The sequence below is a fragment of the Etheostoma spectabile genome, chromosome 17 (assembly GCF_008692095.1).
Source record: "Etheostoma spectabile isolate EspeVRDwgs_2016 chromosome 17, UIUC_Espe_1.0, whole genome shotgun sequence".
Taxonomy (NCBI): domain Eukaryota; kingdom Metazoa; phylum Chordata; class Actinopteri; order Perciformes; family Percidae; genus Etheostoma; species Etheostoma spectabile.
The window spans coordinates 20,931,011-20,952,660 of record NC_045749.1 but is presented as its reverse complement, the minus strand read 5'-3'; the positions used below and the strand labels follow the sequence as shown (position 1 = coordinate 20,952,660).

Sequence of the window (21,650 nt, the reverse complement as noted above, 5' to 3'; positions counted from 1 at the left end):
TTTTCACATGACACCTTACAACAATGTTGTACAGGATAAATGATTAAAAATGGTTATAAAAGAAAGTACTTTAGAGGCTTAGAAGAAGAGACTGACTTGAGTTTTGTGCTCCTTTGGTAGTAAACTGCATCCTCAACCTGTGTCGGGCACCAGGAGAGAGTTATGGCCTTTCAAGAGCCCTGCAGCTTAAAAGTAGCTCTTTTTGTTCTTTTTTTAGTCCTCTCTTTTGTCTCACTCTGCTGTCTGTGCATTTCTTTGTCTTCTGTCTTCTCCAGTCCAGGTTTGGTTAATGGTTGCTTGCTGAATGATCTTTGGGTTTATGGATCACGTGATCAGACAGCAGTTGATGCAACGGGGTCCCAGTCTTCTCTTCAGAGCTCCCTTCTTTTTCTTGGGGGTCAGGATTGCGATGATGGCCTCGTCGAACACCGTCTTCAGACCCTTCTGGGTCAACGCTGAACATTCCACATAGCAACATGCACCAATCTGATGAGAAGAAAAGAAAGCATGGACCATCAGTCAAAAAACTCCAGTACAATACCGCAGTCAACTAGCAGTTATTATACTGTAGATATAGTTAAAGTAACAGATGGTCTTTTGATACCACTCTCATCTTTGAGCTCTTGTTTTGTCCTTTTTTAGTCCTCTCTTTTGGTTGATTAGCTTAGCATAAAGATTAGGAGAGAGGGGGAAACAGCTAGATGGCTCTGTCCAAAGGTAACAGAATCCGCCTACCAACCAATCAGTGAAGCTCATAAATTATCATGTCATGTCTGGGTGGTTTAATCCATGAAATCACTGAAGTGTAAAATGTCTACTTGCTGTGTTATGGGGGATTATACTGTATGTGACGGCCTATTTCTTGTCCGGGAGCAGTTTTTAGACAAACTACCGAGGTTCCAGAAAGTTACCAGACCCTGCCAAGAAATAGTCTGGTACATAATCTCAGATTTCTGAGATTAAAGTCAGAATTCTGAGAATAAAGTCAGAATTCTGAGATTAAAGTTAGAATTCTGACTTTAATAAAGCTATTTTACCAAAAATCCGTCCACTATTAATCAGAATATTCATTTTTATTACTTAATCTGAAGATAAACTGGTTGCTGGACGCTGAGTGTCGCTGAACCCACGGACGGAGCTATAGCATGTTTGAATCATCTGTGTTAACATGGACATTAATATTGCGGTTATTAGGCTTATCCCGTTTTTTGATCATAATCGGGGATATGATGTTTATATGGCACGCAGAGAAATCATGTTATTCATATCTCTGTCTGCTCTGAGCATGTCTCTCTCTCTCTCAATTTCAATTTTTCAATTTCATGTTGCTTTATTGGCATGACAAAATGTCCATTTCAGCGTCTCATGCTCACGTCCACTCAAAACGTAACGTTACTACTCTTTGGCCGGCTCGCAAGCCCAAACAAGTGTGCGTGGAATGCTTGTTGTTTTGTTTCCGGTCTAGCTAGATCCGGTGGGTGTTAGCTAGTTAAAAGAAATACAAAGTTTTGTAGGCCAAAAAGAACGTTAATGTTGCGCTAAAAAAATTGACGCCGTTAAAATGGGTTTGTGTTAACTTTTTACTAGGCTATTTGCTAATTGGGTCAAGCAACATATTTGGCGTACAGATATGAGAGGTATCAATTGTTTCATCTAACTCTCAGCAAGAAAATGAATTATTTCAATAAATGTCTAGCTATTCCTTTAAAAGGTTTTTTTATTAGGCAGCACATGTATTTTTTTTATCCATGATGATGATGAAACTTTGAGGGTTCTGCAAATACGGTCATAATATAATCTTTCAAAACAAAATTCATAAAAGTAGATTGGACTCTAATATAATGGTAAAACACTAGCAAATTTATGAAAAAACCCTGTTCCATCCAATTAGAGCAGTTTTTCTTAATTTTTCAAATTTTGACATAGATTAAAATGGAACACAGGTCCTTTAGAGTGACACCAGAGACTTGTGGGTAATAATGTCCAGGGTAGAATACTGCTCACATGGCAGGAAATAGCTCTAATTTGGGTGATTTTGAAATAACTTGGTCTCAGAAAACGTCATGACTCCCACAAGCCATGAATCCTATCTAAATCCTATCTAATGTTGCCAAATTTGCATTGATATCAACTTCAAAATGAGTCTAGATTGTAATATTTGACTTTTATTCTCGGTTTTCTGGCTGACTGTGTTGATTGGGACATTCGTCCTACAGCCTAGAAGTCGTCTGGACAGCCATGTTGACCCAGAATGTATTCTTGGATTCATTTCCAGTTATAGAAAGTACAGAAGTCTTATTCCAGGCATTTCACTGAGGAAATGACATTTCTACAGAGACAGTCATATCAACACACGGGACTTTTAGAACACTGAAAGTGAAAATGTTGGCTTTTAGTCTACTTTCCCAACCACTTATTACTCTGGATCAAGGAATGGACATTTCGAGGCTGAAAACTGACATGTCAGGCATTGCCCATCACCTTTTGCTCTCTGTGTGTTGCCGTCTCAGAATCCCTTCGCTATGGGAACATGGGAAACAACAGAGAAGACATTTGGGATTGTGTAATAAGACAGGCCTGCTTGGTTCTTTCGGGGAATGATTGTAACAAAAGATAAAGAATATGTTTACGGCACTTACTCTCTTACTGGGACGTTGTGGAACGGCGTTGTGGAACGGGGCGTTGAGGGAACGGCGTTGGGGAACGGCGTTGGGGAACGGCGTTGTGGAACGGCGTTGTGGAACGGCGTTGTGGAACGGCGTTGTGGAACGGCGTTGTGGAACGGCGTTGTACAAACAGCGTTGTACAAACGGCGTTGTACAAACGGCGTTGTGGAACGGCAATGTGGAACGGCAATGTGGAACGGCAATGTGGAACGGCAATGTGGAACGGCAATGTGGAACGGCAATGTGGAACGGCATTGTACAAACGGCATTGTGGAACGGCATTGTACAAACGGCGTTGTGGAACGGGGCGTTGAGGGAACGGCGTTGTGGAATGGCGTTGTGGAACGGGGCGTTGAGGGAACGGCATTGGGGAACGGCATTGGGGGAACGGCGTTGTGGAACGGCATTGGGGGAACGGCGTTGTGGAACGGGGCGTTGAGGGAACGGCGTTGTGGAACGGCATTGGGGGAACGGCGTTGTGGAACGGCATTGGGGGAACGGCGTTGTGGAACGGCGTTGTGGAACGGCATTGGGGGAACGGCGTTGTGGAACGGCGTTGTGGAACGGCGTTGTGGAACGGCAATGTGGAACGGCATTGTAGAAAGGCGTTGTAAAAACGGCGTTGTGGGACGGGGCGATAAGGGAACGACGTTGTGGAACGGCGTTGTAGAAACTAACGTAAAACTACGTCCTACCACGTATCCAGCTAACTTCAATAGCTCTCGTTACTGTATTGTTACAATTAACGCTTAACTTTAGTTAATATTGCATGTGGCATTTTCTTTTGCGGGGTGCATTCAAGATGATTGTGATTAGTTGCAAACAACCCATCCCAGAATGTATGTGTGGTGTACACCACACAATGCGAGAGTACTTATTACTTCTCTTCTTCAGTACAAACCTCCTTAGCTAGTTTTTGCCCCTGCTCAGTAGGTATGGGCTTCTCCTTCATGTCATTCAGTTTGGCAATGGTCTTAGGGTCATCACGAAGATCAATCTGGAACAGATAGGGGACAATTCCTCTGAGATAAGTCACCATTGTAGTTTCTTATTGACTTGTCTGATTAGACATCACATTATGAGACTTTTCTCTACTCTTCTAAACCCAGCCACGAGATCTAAAGTGTATAACTGACGATGTGTTTTTCATTTTTTAAACATCTTGGCCCACACTTCCTACTCTTGTGCAAAGATATTTCTCAGCCAACCACAAAGTTCCTCAATCTATAGTTGATTCATTGCAATGCTCAGCACACACACACACAACTAACTGCCCCCCCATCTTAGTAATAATAACCAGTTATGATGAAAGCAGCCACCTGCACAATCTCACTGGGAACAACCTTTATTAACCCTTTACTTGATTGGTGCGATATGCGTCTGTGTGGTTATCAATGCGTGAATATCAGCATCTGGCCGAAGAGCAGGGAGAGAGTTATGACAGGAACTGATAAAAGGGCAATAAACATCAGCTGACAGACGATAAATCAGACACCCACTACATCCTCTTCATCACCGGTGTCCCTTGGCTGCGCTGGCATTTGGTTGCCAGGGAACACCAGACCAAAAATCACCCACAAGTCAGCGCTCATTTTTGGACATAAGGTATTGGCAGTGGGTTTTATTGCTGAAAAAATACACTAATACTTAGGATTAGTGTCATCTCTAAACATCTTCATGGGTTTAGTGATGCTTCTATTGAAGATCACAAGACATAATACCAACATTAGCATCTTTGCATTAATGAATGTCTGGTATAGACATTAACCTTCAAAGTAGGGAGGACTCCTGTACCACATGACATCTTAAACCCATATGGGAATCAGGTTCAAGGTTTCCAGGCTCAATAAGAGGTGGCTAAATCATTGTAATCTTTTTTTTAATTATTATTATTTATTACTTTTACTTAAATAATTATGTAATAATAATGGTCTTTGGCAGAACATGTAACAGCACATACAGTTTGCATCTCATACATTATGTGCTTTCCTCTGCCCCTGAAGATTGTGTGTGTGTGTGTGTGTGTGTGTGTGTGTGTGTGTGTGTGTGTGTGTGTGTGTGTGTGTGTGTGTGTTAGGGGTGGGAAGAAAAATCGATACAGCATAGTATCGCGATATTTTCAGTGGCAATACTGTATCGATACACAGGCGTCAAGTATCGATATTTTATTATATATTATATATGTGTTGGTCAGTTTGTCCCCTTTTCCAGCAATAAAATTGACGTGAGATGAAAAAATAGATAGATGTGTCTTTTTAGATGAAACAGATGTTGACAAAGTTTCCTTTTTGGAACATCAATTAAAACTGGGAGCAATTGGAAGTTGGAAAAATAGGTTATAAATTGCAATATACCGCAGATGTTTTAAAATCGCAATAATATCGTATCGTGGCATAAGTATCGTGATGATATCGTATTGGGAGGCATCTGGTGATCCCCCCCCCAATTTGTGTGTGTGTGTGTGTGTGTGTGAGAAAGTAACACCGGCAATTGTGCGTCCATAGATAATTTGGACAGACAACAACATATGGACCAACCAATCCACCAACTGACCAGTAGGTGTCAGCCCAAAAAAAGGACGGAAGTTATTAACCCTTGTGTTGTCTTCCCGTTATGAATGGACGTTTGTTATGAACTTATCCTTCCAGGCCAAAATTTAAAAAAAAAAATTGCTTTTCCAATGTTTTTGGTGCTTTTCTGATTTATTTGTCACTTTTTCCATGCTAAAAAAAAAACCTGAGCTGGTTTAATAATGGGTTTTACACTTATTCTTGGAATTCATGGTCAACAAAACCTCATTCATATCAAGTTATACATAAGTTTTTAGTTAAAAAAGCAGAAATTATGAATTATTTTGACTAATAGTTAAGATCAGAGAATGTTGAGTGGATCACAGATGGGTAGATGTCAAAGTTTAGTCTTTTGAAACAATTAAAAAAAAAGAATTCAAATGTTAGAAGATTAAATAAAACACCAATTTTACCTGAAGAACGTTGTATGGAATCGTCCATGTTATTTTTGGACAATTTGGTTGAAAGGAATCCACATTTGTGATATAAAACACTTAGAAACGGGTCAATTTGACCCGAGGACAACACAAGGGTTAAAAGGTCTGGCTCTGTCCAGAAAAAATATTCGGCGGGCTAAAGGGCCTAGAGTAAAAAACTGCTCCCAAAATCTTCTTTTGTGAGATTTTGTGATACGCCGTGTATGTCTTCTGAGTAATATGCTCAGAAGACTCCTCCAGGGTTTGAAAACAAGGTGGATTAAATGCATATTTGTCTCTGAATTTGAAATAGCTAAACATACTGTATGTTTGTGTCCCAACAGAGTTTATTGTTTTTTAAATCTACAATCTGGATGTAAAACTTTGCCTAAACCATGACAGTTTATCAGTTTACAGTGTATGTGACAGATATTGTTAATGTATTATGAATATCCAGGCATATATATGACTATGAATCACATATTTGAAGCTGAACGTGAGAGCCTCTGGCACGAATGGTTAATTATGGACTTACTTGGGTGCCAATGAGCAGGTAGGGAACACTGGGTGCATACTCCTGCAACTCGGGCACCCATTCCTCCCGCACATTCTGGAAACTGGCTGGGTTTACCACCGAGAAGCAGATGAGGAAGACATCGGTCATCGGGTAGGACAGGGGCCTCAGGCGGTCGTAGTCCTCCTGGAAGGGTACGGCATAGGAATAGTTAAAGTACGTGGGGTCATGGGAGGATGAGAGGGTCAGGAGACATCAGAGAAATTGTTATTTATGAATTATTAAAGCGTGTGAAAAATGATCTCCGAACACAGAACAGACATCTCACTGGAGCCAGGAGAGCAAACTATGATGTAGAGATAATATGACAGGACTGATGCGCATTAACTCGGAATTGGTTATGATGAGAAAAGAATGTGAAGAGGATGAGCTTCACATGAGAGTTGACAGAGACATTAAGGGAGTATTTAACAGTCATAGTCTTTAAATGTGAGTTGAGCACAAAGCATCACCACAAGACCCTGATAACCAGACACAATACCATCTCCAGGGGTTAAAGTGGACCAGGACCCTTCGATTATTAATTAATCGAATTGCCTATTTCACACATCAGTTTTTCCCAAATACGAAATATCCATTCCAGTGTTTCCACTATTCACTCTTAGCAGCGTGTACCGTGGGTCAGTGGGTGATGATGGTGGTGGTGGTGGTGGTGGTGGTGAGTTCACACGTGTGTAAAAATAGCAGGACAGTTGCGTACTATCTGTTAAAGTCAGAAGAACAGGTGAAGATCCCATTGCCGTCTACCGGTTACAAACAAGCACTGTAGTGAGTGTAAAATGAAATGGTAGCGACTAAGGCTGGTTATCAAATTCAATACTTTTCAGGCACCACCCAAAATTAAAAAAAGTAAAGTGTTATTGACCCTTTATAGGGCTGTGCAATTAATTGATTTAATCTGGACAGCGAGGGAAGCGGTAATCTGGCTAGCAATTTGAGTAACTGGGCTGAAAATTGCAAAAAGTCATAGTATTTTGTGGACTTTACGCCAACATGAGGTGCATTAAAACATAAGATCAAGCTTAGTCAGTATTAATGTAATGGACCCGTAAAACCTCTACTAGGCCTGAGTATTTTTGAGGGGGGTCTTCTTTTCAAGATTATTATTTGGGGATTTTTTCCTTTTATTGTAGTGACAGTGGACGAACAGGAAAGTGGGAGAAAGATGGGGGGGGGGGGGGTGACACTCAGCAAAGTGCCACAGGTAGGAATTGAACCCGGGTCGCTGCAGGAAAACAGGGCACCATCCGCTGTAGTATTCACTTACTGTTGACATTTTTTTTCCAGCTTTGTGGGGGTGCATGGGCCTACCGCTCAAAACCAACATGAAAAAACATAGTAATGTTCCCTCAGCATTTAGTTTACTTGTTAAACTGTATGTAAAATAAGTCAACATAACATTATTCAACATAACTGTATTCATCAATGGGATTTGAAGAGTTTTATCTGTTTTACTTCTTTTTACATTTGCATTGTTGACAGTAATCTTCTTATTGTTTTTTTAGGTAGACAATTTTAAGATCTGTCCGGGGACAACGGATGAAAAATCGCCTTTTGGGCTAATTCTGGTGCATTTACAGCAATGTTGATTAATGTACACTGTCCCAGTCAAATAAATTAATAAAATAAAAAAATAAAATTCTAAGGTACCGTCTATGTGCTGGATTTTTCCTCAGGCAGCTAGTACATAAACCCACTGAGGGTGACTTTATTGTTCATATATTAGCACATTTAGTAATGACAGTAGACTAGTAGTGGTTATAGTGAGTGAAAATGTGATGTGACATGTAACATTGTCTATGTATTTGAGTTTAATCGTTAGTTGTAAAGTTATGTGTGACATCTGTAAAGCTGAACAGTAGTAAAACAGATTTTATTCAGATCCAAAGACTCATTCTGTGAGATAAAGAACACTAAAAGATTACACACTGGACACCATCCATTATATTCAAAGATTAATGAGGAATGGTGTTAAATAATCTCGATTTCAATATTGACCAAAATAATCGTGATTATTATTTTTTCCATAATCATGCAACCCTAACCCTTGAACCAGTCTATTTAATTAGCACAACCAGATCATTTATATCTAGGGCTGGGTACCGAATCTAATACTTTGTAGGCACCTCTAATGTTTTGAGTAATGAAAAATGTCATGTCATTCAATACCCAATTTTAATACCTTATGACTGAATCTCATCAGCGTCAGTGAGCCGATAAGCACGAAGCATGCGTCAACCAAGATCTAATAATGTTTGTGATTGGTTGTCTAACGTTACACATCGTAGAGACAGGCAGTAAAAACTCCACGTTACAGAGACACGTAGTAGGAGCTGAAGAATAAATGAAAAGATTTGTGCCATAACGTCGAATTTCCTTTAGTTTTGTAAAATTGGTAATGAAAAAGGGATCGTTTAGGAACCGGTATTAAAGTCCCAGTATTGGTAAAGATACCCAGCCCTAGTAGCGGCACAGTAACACGCAGCAGATCCAGTGTTTTTAGCTGAGCCGGACCAGAGAATAGTCAGTTAAAACAGATAGGTGATGCTGTTCCTCCCTCATTGTTTCCTGTGAAGTTAGCTGGAATTGAATGTAGCCCCGGTGTATATTTACGTGGACTTACTCCTTTGCAATGTGGTAACAGGGAGGCCATTTGGGCTTGTGTGCTGTGGTTATTTTGTCATGGAGTAATCACACTAATCACAATTTTAGTTTTAATGAAAACTAAACTCCTGGGCACCTGGGTAGCTCACCTGGTTGAGCGTGTGCCCATAGACATTACATTATATGTCATTTAGCTGATGCTTTTATCCAAAGCCACTTACAATTGCTATATGTCAATTTATAACTGTTTTCTTTTTCTTCTCCGTGTTCCTTCCCTGGTCTTGTGTTTGTGTCTTGTTTCTTCCCGGTCTCGTATTGTTGGTCCTGTCTTGTGTTCCCCTGAGTGTCTGCATGTTCTGTTTCCTGTTTTATTTTGAAGTCTGGTTTTTGTCTCGTCTCGCCTCTAGCTTTACTTCCTGTGTCTTCCCGCTCTTGGGATTACCTGATGTCTTCCACCTGATCCCCTGCCCTCTTGTCACCTGCCTCTCGTCACCTCGTTACCTCGTGTATGTAATGTCTGTGCTTCCCTTGTCTCTCGTCAGATCCTTTTGTCTTGCGAGCTTGTCCTGTCTACACGTACGTGCCTGTGTTCCTGGCAGCGTTCCTAGTGTTCCTGCTCGTTCCCCCACCGGATAGCCTTCCCGCCATTGCCTTCCCACCATGGCCTTCCCTGTGAGTTTTCCTCCCAGTGTGTTTTCCTTCTCATTAGTTTTCTCCAGCCCCTGTGCTCCAGTTTTTTGTTCTTTCATTTTGTCATATTGCTTGGACTCTGTTTTTGTTTAATAAAACTTTTTGAGACCTCCACTACCTGCCTGCTACTCTGCTTTTGGGTCCTCCTTCGTCTCCTACAACAGTTAAGTGTCTTGCTTAACCCTTGTATGGTATTCGGGTCAAATTGACTCATTTCAAGTACATTTTTTCCACCTGAAAATCAACGGCCTTGCCTTATTTTCTGTGATAAACATGTATTCCTGACTCAGCTCAGAAAATTATTCTGGATTTGACACTTATATTTTTTCCATAGTGGATTTTTAACATGAATTATAACCTTATGACAAAAAAACAAATCACACTTCTATTTTTAATTGTGTGCTAGTAGAGACAGACTGCATTCCCTAAACATATATGTTATCTCAATTGTTTGAAATTGAGATAAAGACAATATTTGTTGACAGATTATGAAGTAAAATTTGATTTCAGAATTGTTTTTAAAACCCCAAATAAGTCACGGGTCAATTTGACCCGAGGGACACGAGAGGGTCCAGAAAGTGAAGACAATACAACGGGTTAAGGACACACCGGTTGATGTATCACAGTGGGAATCGAACCCAGACCTCCCACACCAAAGGCACGGGTCATATTCACTGCCACCCGATATACAGTGGCTTAGTCCTCAACGCAGCGGCCGCGGGTTCAATTCCGACCTGCGGCCCTTTGCTGCATCTCTCCCCTTCCCTGTCTAAAGCTGTCATATCTAATAAAGGCCTAAAAATGCCACAAATAAAGCATAAAAACAAAAAACTCCTGAGTCTTTGCTGTTTTGGAAGACTAAAAATAAGAGTTATGTGATCTCAGGGTTCCCCCACCTGCCAGATCCCACTTTACCCCCTGGTCGTCTCCCATATTTGTTTACACTTATGGTGTATATAGATCAATGACCAATTCACAGGCCCAAGCCTGTCCTTTGTGCATTGGATCAAGCATCCTCTTGTCCTCACTGAAGATAAACCCTTTTGACAGAGTGTCTTGATACATATGAATATTCATGGACCATCTCACTTCTTCGGATAACACTCATCGGGATGGCTTTCTGCTGCTAGCTCGGAGATGGGGGCAATCAATGGATCTCCAGTAATTAGGTATGACTCAACCAGACTATCTCGGTCCAAGTGAATCAGTCTCACTCTGTCTGCGAAATGTATTGTCCACATCCATCCCTGAAATCAAAGCAAATTGGAAAGTTGCAATGGGACAACGGAGCGCAGGCATGACAGTCTTTCATTTCGATGCCTTTAAGCGAGTCGCGTTCTCTGCCAAACACACACAGCGCAGTCCAATACGATCACACAGCTATACCCCCAAAAGACAAGTCCTTCTCACGCAAATCCAATAAGGGAGATGGTTATGCAAATGTCAGAAGATTCTCCAAACAGCAGTAAATCAGCCAGGAGAGTATGTCATCTTTTGTTGCCTGTGTAATGAATTTCAGACATACCGACTTCATATTGGTTTGGAGTGGATGATGAAAATCTTCAAGCCTGTAATGTAGATGACTCAACTTTGAGCCACTGGAGTGGATCAAGTGGATATGATTAAAAAGAAATTATGATTTGTTCATCCTCTTCCAAATGAGTACTGTATTTCACAGGTTTTTTTCACAGAATTTCAAATAATTCTGGCTGTTTTGCACTTCTTTGAGTGCAGCAGGTTGGGGATCGTCACATCTCATGACATGACTGAGTGTTTTGACAATCCCAATCATTCAAGTAACATAACTGTGGCCGACAGCTTACCTAACACTTCTGAATTTCCTTATGTGATAAATCCGCTACGAATGCAAACCATCTGGTGCTCCACGCAGGCTTAGACTAATGATAAGGCTGACCGCAAACCCTATAAAACAAGTCTTGTTTCCTGTCTTATAGTTTGAAATATGACGAAAGACCAACGTAAAAAACTCACATTGTATAAATACTAAATGACAGGTTATGTTTTCACTTCCTTTAGTGGCACATTTTTTGTCTTTGGTGAAATTTCTGGATAACTATTGGATGGATTGCCATGACATTTGGCACAGACAGTCTTCTTCCCTTTTAGAAATAATTGTTTTAATGCTCTGGTGATCCAGTAATTGTTCTTTTAGTGCCAACCAGCGCGACATTTTTATTTGTCTAATACTTTAAAATAAATGATCAAATACCTGCAAAGCTAAGGACTTTCCCATCCGCTGTACTGCGTTGTGTGTATGTGTGCATGCTAACACATTACACTGAACACACTACAAGTGTAACATGGTAAACAGCCTTGTTAAAGTGCCCATATTCTGCTCATTTTCAGGTTCATAATTGTATTCTGAAGTTGTACCAGAATAGGTTTATATGGTTTCATTTTCAAAAAACACCAGATTTGTGTTGTACTGCACATTGTTCCAGATCCTGTTTTCACCCTGTGTGTTTTGGTCTCTGTTTTAGCTACAGAGTGAGACATCTCACTTCTTTACTATCTTTGTTGGGAGTCACACATGCTCAGTAGCTCGGTAAGCTCCCATCAGCTAGATAACTCTTTCTCCAGCTTTGGTCAGTCCAAGGCAGGATTAGCTGTGAGACTTCTGGGACTGGAAGTAGAACAGGGACAGGAAGTAGTTCTTTTGGAGATAAGGGTGAAGTAGTGTGTGTTGTAGCAGTGTTTTGCCATTGAGAACAAGCTAGCATGCTACGGTTAGCCACCTCGTCTCGGCTAGTGACGTAGAAAGCCGTGCAGATGTTGAACCGCTCACCCGGAGACTGAAGACGGAGGACATTCAGAAACCGGATCTCACTCAAAACAGCATGGGTAGTTTCTTTCCAAGTTTGTATGTGTGTGGAAGCAGAAGAAACACAAAATAACACCCCAAATCCTAAAAAAAGTGATTATTTCATCTGCATTTTAGCAGTGATGCAACTATTGTGTTAATCCAAAATTGCCATTAAGTAGTCCTGCTCACTGATATGCAATAATTCCCATAATGGTCTAATACACAACAAGAAATATCGGAAGGGCCTCTTGTCTATATCTATCTCTTGGTAAAAAACAGTTAAGCAAAATCTGTAACAGTCAACACATTTATACAATTACACTGTGCCCAATCCTGTCTAATAATAATGTTATGTATCAGCACATCCAGTTTGGATTTCATATATTATGTGGTTTCCTCTCCCCCCAAAGATTGCATGTATGTGTGCGTGTGTGTGACTTTTGCTTGCCCCAAGTGAACCCTCCAATCCCCCAGTGAGCCACAGACATAAAGGCACACAGTGTAAGCCACTCAGCAGTTTACTGTAAACAGGCCCGGCGGTGGCGCTTCCCTGAGACCCATCTCTGCCTCTCACACTGTTTCCTCAGTACACTCCTGACACTTTACCAAAGACAGTATGCCCGCTAGCCCCTCGGAGTCAGCATTTACAGCAAGACACAGACACACTGTGTACTCCGACGTAGCTCCAATGTTCTATCTTATGTTGGATCAGACCGCTCGGTCCAGAAATGTTTACACTCATGCTGCTGTGAAAGTGCTTTGGATAAAAGCCGTACAGTTTTATTAATGAAGTTCATGAGTACATCCCCCAGACATTGCATTCCAGTCTTTTCAAAGTAGTGCAGTAAATATTATGCTCCCTGGAAGGGGAAGAAAGGAAAGACAGAAAAAAAAAAAAATGGCTTCATGTGTGTATGATCTATTACCACCAACTTCTGTCCATGCACGTCTAACCATTTCCAACAGGGCAAGGATACGAGTTTTCATTGGCCAGCGTGTGAGCTCCTCTGTGTGACTGTGCTCTGTTGACTCAGTGACATGAGTGCAATGATATCAGTGAGTCCTTCCCTCCTCCTACCACCCTCTCTCTCTCTTTTCTATCCTCCTTTTCTGCTCCTATCGCCTCCTCGGGGCTCTATAAACTGGCAATGTCAACAGAGTCAGAGACGCCTGCTCTAACATGGCCTCCGGGTGGGAACACAAGCCCAGACACAAGGTGCTTCTATTCATGAAGTTCTGTGTCTGATCTACAGATCTGCACATTCTGGATTTAACCTCAGGAATAAAAAAATATATGTATGCTCCTTTCTATTTTATTGGCCCTTTGATGCTGATCAATTATCATTAATCACAGCTTGAGTGCTGATGGACTCTATTCATGCCTATATGGCGAGAACAGAATTTAAAATCCTACTTCTGACCTACAAAGCTCCAAATGGTCAAGCACCATCTTATCTTGAAGAGCTCTTTGGGCCTTCTTGTCCCACTAGAGCACTGCGCTCCCAGAATTCAGAGTTAATTGTGGTTCCTAGAGTGAGAATAGGAGCCAGAGCCTTCAGTTATCAGGCTCCTCTACTGTGGAATCAGCTTTGAGGCTGGGTTCGGGGACCAGAGCCTTCAGCTATCAGGCTCCTCTCCTGTGGAACCAGCTTCCGGTCTGGGTTCAGGGTGCTGACACCATCACCACATTTAAGAGTGAACTTAAAACTTTCCTCTTTTATAAAGCTTATAGTTAGGGAGTGAGGAGTTGCAGTGTTCTGCCTAGACCAGCACGGGGAAGGTGTATAGCTACAGACACGGCACTCCTTCTCTACTCTCCTTCTCTTCATGGTCATCAGAGTAATTTACCATATAATCAATAACATAAAAAAACTACAGAGAGGTAGGGCCGTACAGCCTGATCCGGTTGGGGAGAGTTCTAGCCTGACGAGGCTCCTCTCTTTACCCTGTCTCTCTTAGTTACGCTGTAATGGATTTAGACTGCATGGGGACTTCCTTTGACACACTGTGCTTCTCTCTCTATTATCTTTCATCACACCCCCAACCGGCCCCGTCAGACACCGCCTACCAAGAGCCTGGGTCTGTCCCAGGTTTCTTCCTAAAAAGGAGTTTTTCCTCGCCACTGTTGCAGTTAATGCTTGGTCTAGTGGGAATTATTGGAATTGTTGGGGCTTTGTAAATTATAGAGTGTGGTCTAGACCTACTCTATCTGTAAAATGTCTTGAGATAACTCTTGTTATGATTTGATACTATAAATAAAATTGAATGGGAATTGAATTGAACATCCTACCATACTCCATTTGACCCGTTTTGAGGTTTTTATATCAGAAATATAGGTTTCTTTCAACCAAATGTCCCCAAAAATAACATGCAACACTAAAATAAATATTGATGATCACTACTTTCATGGTCTACCCGGGTCAAAATCTGTGATAATACATAAACATAGGTTCCTTTGATCTTCACTATTTACTAATACTAGAATATTGACTAATGTTACCCAAAGATTTGGCATCATTTCCTGTTAATGAGGTGCAGGGACCATACATTCCAAACAGAAGTGTAAAACGAGGCTAATGGTAATAAGTTTGAATCAAGTTGGTATAAGAAGACGTAAGACAGAAATGGGGAATAATTTACAGGCAACTTCATGCTTTATAACAGGCAAATCAAACCAGGTCAATTTTGGTTGACAAGACAATACAAGGGTTAAAAGATGTGAGTTTAATGTTGCCTTTAAAGGCAATTAATGGAAGTGGCCCATAGAAAGAGTGGAGGTTCCCTCCCTAAGTAATCCAACGTGTAAAATCTCAAGTTGAAAGTGTGAGTTGAGGCATGTCTATGGTATTCCTGCCGCTGAGTGGTGACAGCCTCCCTGCTGGGTAAAACCATGCCCCTCTTCCACCCCTCACGCCCATCCCCAACTGCCGCCCTCCCACCCCCACTATGACATCTGCGGGTCACTGAGTTGCTTTGACGAACCGTAAGCAGAGAAAGTGTAACGGGTGAAGTGGAGTGGTAAAAGGGATCGTAGGATGTGCAGTTGAGTGTGAGAGCAGTTAAAAGGGCAGAGCAAATGAGGAAAAGTTTAACAACAAAGTGTGTGTGGGGGGGGGGGGGGGGGGGGTTATTAGGGCGGCAGGGCACCCATCCCACCAGGGTACAACTCTGGAGTTGCTACCCCAAAGCATTCCCATGGGTACCACATAGGGCTGGTCAACATAATATCTATATATTGTGATATGAAACTAGATATCCTATTAGATTTTGGATATCATAGTATGAAAAAAGTATTTTCCTGGTTTTAAAGGCTGCATTAGAGTAGAGTGATGTAATGTAAATGTTTTATTATTTGCAAGTGCCCGCTTAGTCATTATATCCACATTATTGATGATTAGTTATCTGAAATGTCATTGTAAAACCAATTGTCAATCCTACAATATCGACGTTGATGTTGTTGGCCGAGAATATCGTGATATTTGATTTTCTCCATACCCGGCCCAAGTACCACAGCACTTAGCATCCACTTCCTGTTTCCGCGATGCTAGATTTTCTTGAGTGCAACAGCAGCCCGGGAGAATAAATGAATAAGTAAAGGCTTTCCCCTCTGTTCCCTCATCACATTCAGCAAAACAGACTTCTCCGACCTTCCATTTGGAATAATTCAAAAGGCAGTGGCTGGGGGCGCGATGTGGCACAGACAATAGCAGGCAGGGCACGGGGGCCCTCGGCTCTATGCCGAACCGTGATTATGTGGCCCTGACATGTAACACCAGCGTGGAATTACATCTGATGAGTGCACGGCGGGGGGGGGGGGGGGGGGGGGGGGGTGTACCTGTGTGGGGTAAATATAACATGCGGAGCACAGGCCAAAGGTGGAGACGATGGCACTTTAAATGAAAGACTGAGAGAGAAAGGGAAGGGAAAATGAAACTGAGAGGACTGAATTTATTCCAACCCACCCCCCCCCCCCCATCTGTTTCTCTCTCTCTTCCTGTCTTCTTTTCCCCTTCACTCCCTCTTTCTTTGGGGCGCCGGGTCTTTGATCAGATGCTGGAGCTATAAACATTACCAGCTGGCCTTGTGCTCCACATAAAGAGGTCAGCAGAGTCGGGGGGGGGGGGGGTCGCGTTTTCCAGAGCGGTAACTCTACTCTCGGTGGCCGGCAGCACCAACTCCCATCTGGGAGAACTTCTCCATTTCAGAGACACTCTGAATCAGCTAAAACAAGTCCTCCTCTGACACACACACACCATATCAAACACGCCACAATAGACAACGAGGTTGTGTTCCTCTTTTTACAACTGAGTAGAAACAACTCTACCATCTGTTTTCATGAGAATAGATCGTAACACAGCCACAGGTAGCTGTTTGGGTGGGAAGAAGAGCGGCGATTTGCTATTAATGGACTTGTGCATTTAGCATTCACGAATGAACGGAACAGAGAAACGGCTGAATATTCTCCGGTTGACCTTTCTTTCAGCAGTTTTTCGGCTTTCCGATAAACGGATCAGATGTCAGATTGTGACTCATTCTGACTTCACACGGTTAAATCCGGCCCCGAGGAAAGCGTTAACTATTCAACACTTGGCATGTGTACAGTTTAAGGTTGCTGGGAAGGACAGGAGGTTAAAGGGAATGGGTCCACTATTGATGAGTCTGGCTGACGGGAATCCAAACTTAAAATAGAGATGTGGAAAAAAATGACGATTACAATTTCAACGATCACAAAAACAGAGTAATTGAGAAAAACCATTATTTTGCCCATCCAATTTTGCAAGTAAACTTTTATTTTGTTCAATTCAAACGAGAAAACTATTTAGGGAAAGGTGTTTGCACTGTTGATTTGTTTCACTGCATTAAGTTCAATAAATGCAACATCTTTCCAAAAGTCAATGAGTAATTAAATAATACATTCAAATCATAATTTATTAATATGAATTAAATCATCCTGATTTCAAAATTGACCAAAATAATCGGGATAAGGATTTTTTTTTTTCAATGCCGAATGATGATGAGCACATCTTTGGTAAGCACAAGATTTAAAGCAGTGCTTTTGCACGATTCTTTGTGGAGAAACACAGTTTTACAGATCTGTCGAATAAAATCAATGAGTTGACAAAATCATAAAATCATAAGAATTACTTTGGTCCAGGACAGCCTTACTCCATGCAGCGTCTAGTGGTCAAACACTCTACAGTGTAGCTTTAATATTTTTCCCCTTTACATTATTTACCAGGATGAATGCGCCCTCTAAAATGATTGTAGTTATCATTTTTTAAATGTCTTTTTTTCAAATTTGCTGAAACTACAACTATATTCTGACAACACTACGAGACAGGTAATCTGTGAAAAAATAATCATGTTCCACTGTCTCTTCCTGCGGCTTCTAATAGCAAAAGGAAACCAACCAATCAGAGCCAAGCAGTCACTGACACTGTCATCACTGCTTGTAAACTGTTAAAGTGCTCATATTATGTTCATTTTCAGGTTCATAACTGTATTTACAGGTTATATCAGGACTTTCTTTTTTTTAAAACACCATATTTTTGTTGTACTGCACACTGCTGCAGCTCCTCTTTTCACCCTGTGTGTTGAGCTCTCTGTTTAGCTACAGAGTGAACATCTCCCCTTCGTTCCATTTTTGTTGGGAGTCACAAATTTCGTACTAGGTAAGGACTACTAGCCAGTCAGAAGCAGAGTATGGGGGGCCCCTAGACAGTACCCTAGGAAGGACCCTACTAGCCGGGTCAGAAAGTCAAGGAATATGAGGCCCTCCCGTACCTAGGTAAGGCTCTAGCCAGTCAGAAGCAGAGTATTAGGGCCCTGACAGTACATAGTAAGGACTACTAGCCAGTCAGAAGCAAGTATGAGGGCCCTGACGTACTAGGTAAGACTACTAGCCAGTCAGGAGCATAGTATGGGGGCCCCTGACGTACCTAGTAAAAGCCTACTACCAGTCAGAAGCAGAGTATGAGGCCGGGCCTGACAGTACCTAGGTAAGGACTACTAGCCAGTCAGAAGCGAGTATAGGGCCCTGACAGTACCTAGGTAAGGACTACTACCATTTCGAAGAAGTATGAGGGCCCTGACAGTACCTAGGTAAGGACTCTAGCCAGTCAGAACAGAGTATGAGGCCCCTGACAGCACCTAGGAAAGGGACTACTAGCCATCAGGGCATTTAGAGGGCCCTGACAGTACCTAGGTAAAGACTACTAGCCAGTCAGAATCAGAGTATTGAGGACGGGCCCTGACAGTACCTAGGTAAGGACTACTAGCCAGTCAGGAGCAGAGTATGAGGGCCCTGACAGTACCTAGGTAAGGACTACTAGCCAGTCAGAAGCAGAGTATGAGGGCCCTGACAGTACCTAGGTAAGGACTACTAGCCAGTCAGGAGCATAGTATGAGGGTGGGCCCTGACAGTACCTAGGTAAGGACTACTAGCCAGTCAGAAGCAGAGTATGAGGGCCCTGACAGTACCTAGGTAAGGACTACTAGCCAGTCAGAAGCAGAGTATGAGGGCCCTGACAGTACCTAGGTAAGGACTACTAGCCAGTCAGGAGCATAGTATGAGGGTGGGCTCTGACAGTACCTAGGTAAGGACTACTAGCCAGTCAGGAGCATAGTATGAGGGTGGGCCCTGACAGTACCTAGGTAATTACTACTAGCCAGTCAGAAGCAGAGTATGAGGCCCTGACAGTACCTAGGTAAGGACTACTAGCCAGTCAGGAGCATAGTATGAGGGTGGGCCCTGACAGTACCTAGGTAAGGACTACTAGCCAGTCAGAAGCAGAGTATGAGGGCCCTGACAGTACCTAGGTAAGGACTACTAGCCAGTCAGGAGCAGAGTATGAGGGTGTTCCATGCTAGCAGCTAGGCTAGCATTATAATGTGTTACAAAGTGACACACTTGCGTCACGGAAGTAAAGGCGGGACTACAATAGAGTTGTTTGGAGCATTCGGTGTTTTCTGTTGGAGATGGTGAGTCACTTTAGGTGGTGGGGGGGACTTTGGGCTTTTTCACTTTGTAAACCGATTACATGTACAAAAGATATATAACACAAAAAAGGAAATGGGAAAAGCCTGAAAGTATAATAAGAGCACTTTAAACTAGGCACCACTGATTAAATATGAATCAGGATTCTGCATTGGCTACTTCTCATCTGAAATGTTTTCAGAAACATATTTGAATGTACTGTTCAGCTGTAAAATGAGAAAGTAAAAAAAAAAAAAAAAAGATGAAAAACAGTCGAGCCAAAACCAAGCACCGCCCCCGGCCGGGCAGCCTCGCAGCGCAGTGACAGTTGGAGCAAAGACGACAAAAAGTTAATTTGCATAAAAGTTGCCAACTTAAATGATCTACGGCTGCAACTAACAAACCATTATTGTCAATTAATCTGCAAACCTTTCCGATTATCTTTGCCGATTATTTGCATCAATAGTCTAAAATGATTACTTGACTAATCATTTCAGCTCTAGTCTAATCATCTAAATTATCACACGGACAATGAATACAATTAATACACTTGCCCTAAAACTGCAATAATGCACCAAATCATGTGCTGATGTCCTCAATGAGGCTGTGTCTGTCGTGTGTTAACATGGTTTCCTCTGTCTCTTTACACTGGCTCTTCTGCTGAGTGGAAACATTATTGTGTGTGTGTGTGTGTGTGTGTGTGTTTGTTTTTTTGTGTGTCCTTGGATTTCCAGTATAGTTTTTAACTCGCGCCCGCTGAATGGCACATTGTAAAGAAAAAGCCCAGGCATTAGCCAGCTCCCTATTAACAAACCTGTGACATCACTACTGGACATAGGAGCCCTGTTCTCCACATAATAGAACTATTGAAACCCCTTCACTACCACCACTGTCCATGGATACACCAGAATGGCAGGAAACCCACGTGGGGGGGGGGGGGGGGGACAGCATCACCTGTTGCAGCTTAGTGTCTGGCTGAATCTACAGCCTGTGGGCGTGTTGGGGCCACTCTCGGGCAGTTATTGGTCCCCGGAGCACATGGGGGGGGGAGAGACAGACATGGAGAGAGCTTATGTCCTTGGCATGCTTGGCACCTGGCCATTGGAAGGAAGAAAAAAAAAAAACACTGTACCTGACCAGCTGTGTCATACAGTCCCAGCAAGTACTGCTTTCCACCGACGTTGACACTCACTGCAAGGAAATGACAAAGAGCAGTTGAGAGCAAGAAGGAGACAGGGTGAGGGTGTTGAGGGGGAGCAGAAATGGAGAGAGGGAGGGAGGGGCTCAGGGTCCCCAACCCCTCTCTGCTATGAAGCAGGCAAACAAGTGGTTTTGATTATAGCAACAGATGCAAGCCAATGCAGTTGGAGAAAAAGTGGCAGAGGAAAAACTCAGGCAACACTATTCACTCATATATTAGCCTAGATGTTGTTATTATTAAACGCCCATGATAGACAGAATAACAGAAGAAATGATTCCTACCTGCATAATGATCAAAGACTGTGGGTACATACTCCTCTGGAAAGGCGTCATTGGCATAGCTCATCAGGAGACACGTTTTTCCCACTGCACCGTCTCCGACCACGACGCATTTCAACATGATGGTACCGGTTCCGTTTGCCATGATCCCGACCTTACCATCATCCTCATCGGCCCCCCGACGCACTGTTGTCGTGACCCCCCCCCCCACCCCCTTCTCCTCCTCCTCTTTCTCCTGCTGCTGCTGCTGCTGGGCGGTGATCCCCGCACGGCGGGCATCACCACAGTCTGAGGCGGACCGCCTGGCGCACAGAGTCGGACTGGAACCGCATCTTTCTCTCCACCACCGGTTAAGGTATGAGTTCTCTTTCCACGGCTGACAGAATGAACAAGACCTCCCCTCAGTCGTAAGAGGTCTTAATGCGGGGTTTTTCCCCGAACCAAAGACCGTCTTTTCTCCGAAAAAGTACCGAGGATGCCACTCCTGGTTCGACGTGCCCGCTCCCCGGTGTGCCACGCGCCTGTGCTCTCGCCTCCTGGCGCACTGTGTTGCTGGCGGATAAGGTGGGTGCGCTTGCTGGAGAGGCGGAGTCTGGTTTTGAAACCAAGGGGCTCCGGATAAAGTACACTCCGCCTGGTGGGGAGGTGTGGACCAAGGAGTGGAAGAAATTACATAAATGTTATGGGAAGACAAACACTCATTATTTTATACTCTGTGAAGGGATAGGCCTAGATACAGTATGAAACCCCACAGCAAATACTATACCCCCATTCTCAAACACACACACACACACACTTGCGCTGTAGTACAACAATAAGTCTATTTCTATTTCCACAAAGTCATGTGGAAA

The 21,650-nt window shown here is 42.7% G+C and overlaps 1 protein-coding gene across 2 annotated transcripts; it reads right to left on the bottom strand.

Annotated features, from left to right (window-relative positions):
- Window positions 1–252: 252 nt before the first annotated feature.
- On the bottom strand, window positions 253–21,405 carry LOC116705740 (rho-related GTP-binding protein RhoQ). 2 transcript variants are annotated; one of them, XM_032542151.1, is made up of 6 exons: window positions 21,066–21,405; window positions 20,803–21,001; window positions 20,453–20,511; window positions 6,188–6,352; window positions 3,568–3,663; window positions 253–486 (listed from the first exon to the last, which is right to left on the bottom strand). In XM_032542151.1, exons 2-6 carry the CDS (start codon window positions 20,942–20,944, stop codon window positions 325–327), a joined length of 624 nt encoding a protein of 207 aa, XP_032398042.1. In that variant the 5' UTR covers window positions 20,945–21,001; window positions 21,066–21,405; the 3' UTR covers window positions 253–324. The 2 variants fall into 2 exon arrangements, with proteins under 2 accessions (XP_032398042.1, XP_032398041.1); XM_032542150.1 differs by having other exon boundaries at window positions 20,803–21,405.
- Between the last annotated feature and the right edge of the window lie 245 nt (window positions 21,406–21,650).

Coding starts and splice junctions, on each gene's coding strand:
- LOC116705740 (XM_032542150.1), bottom strand. CDS start 20,944: ATGGCAAACGGAACCGGTACCATCATGTTGAAATGCGTCGTGGTCGGA. Junction 20,512..20,802: donor AGTCTTTGATCATTATGCAG/GTAGGAATCATT, acceptor ATTTCCTTGCAG/TGAGTGTCAACGTCGGTGGA. Junction 6,353..20,452: donor TGTATGACACAGCTGGTCAG/GTACAGTGTTTT, acceptor GTACCCTTCCAG/GAGGACTACGACCGCCTGAG.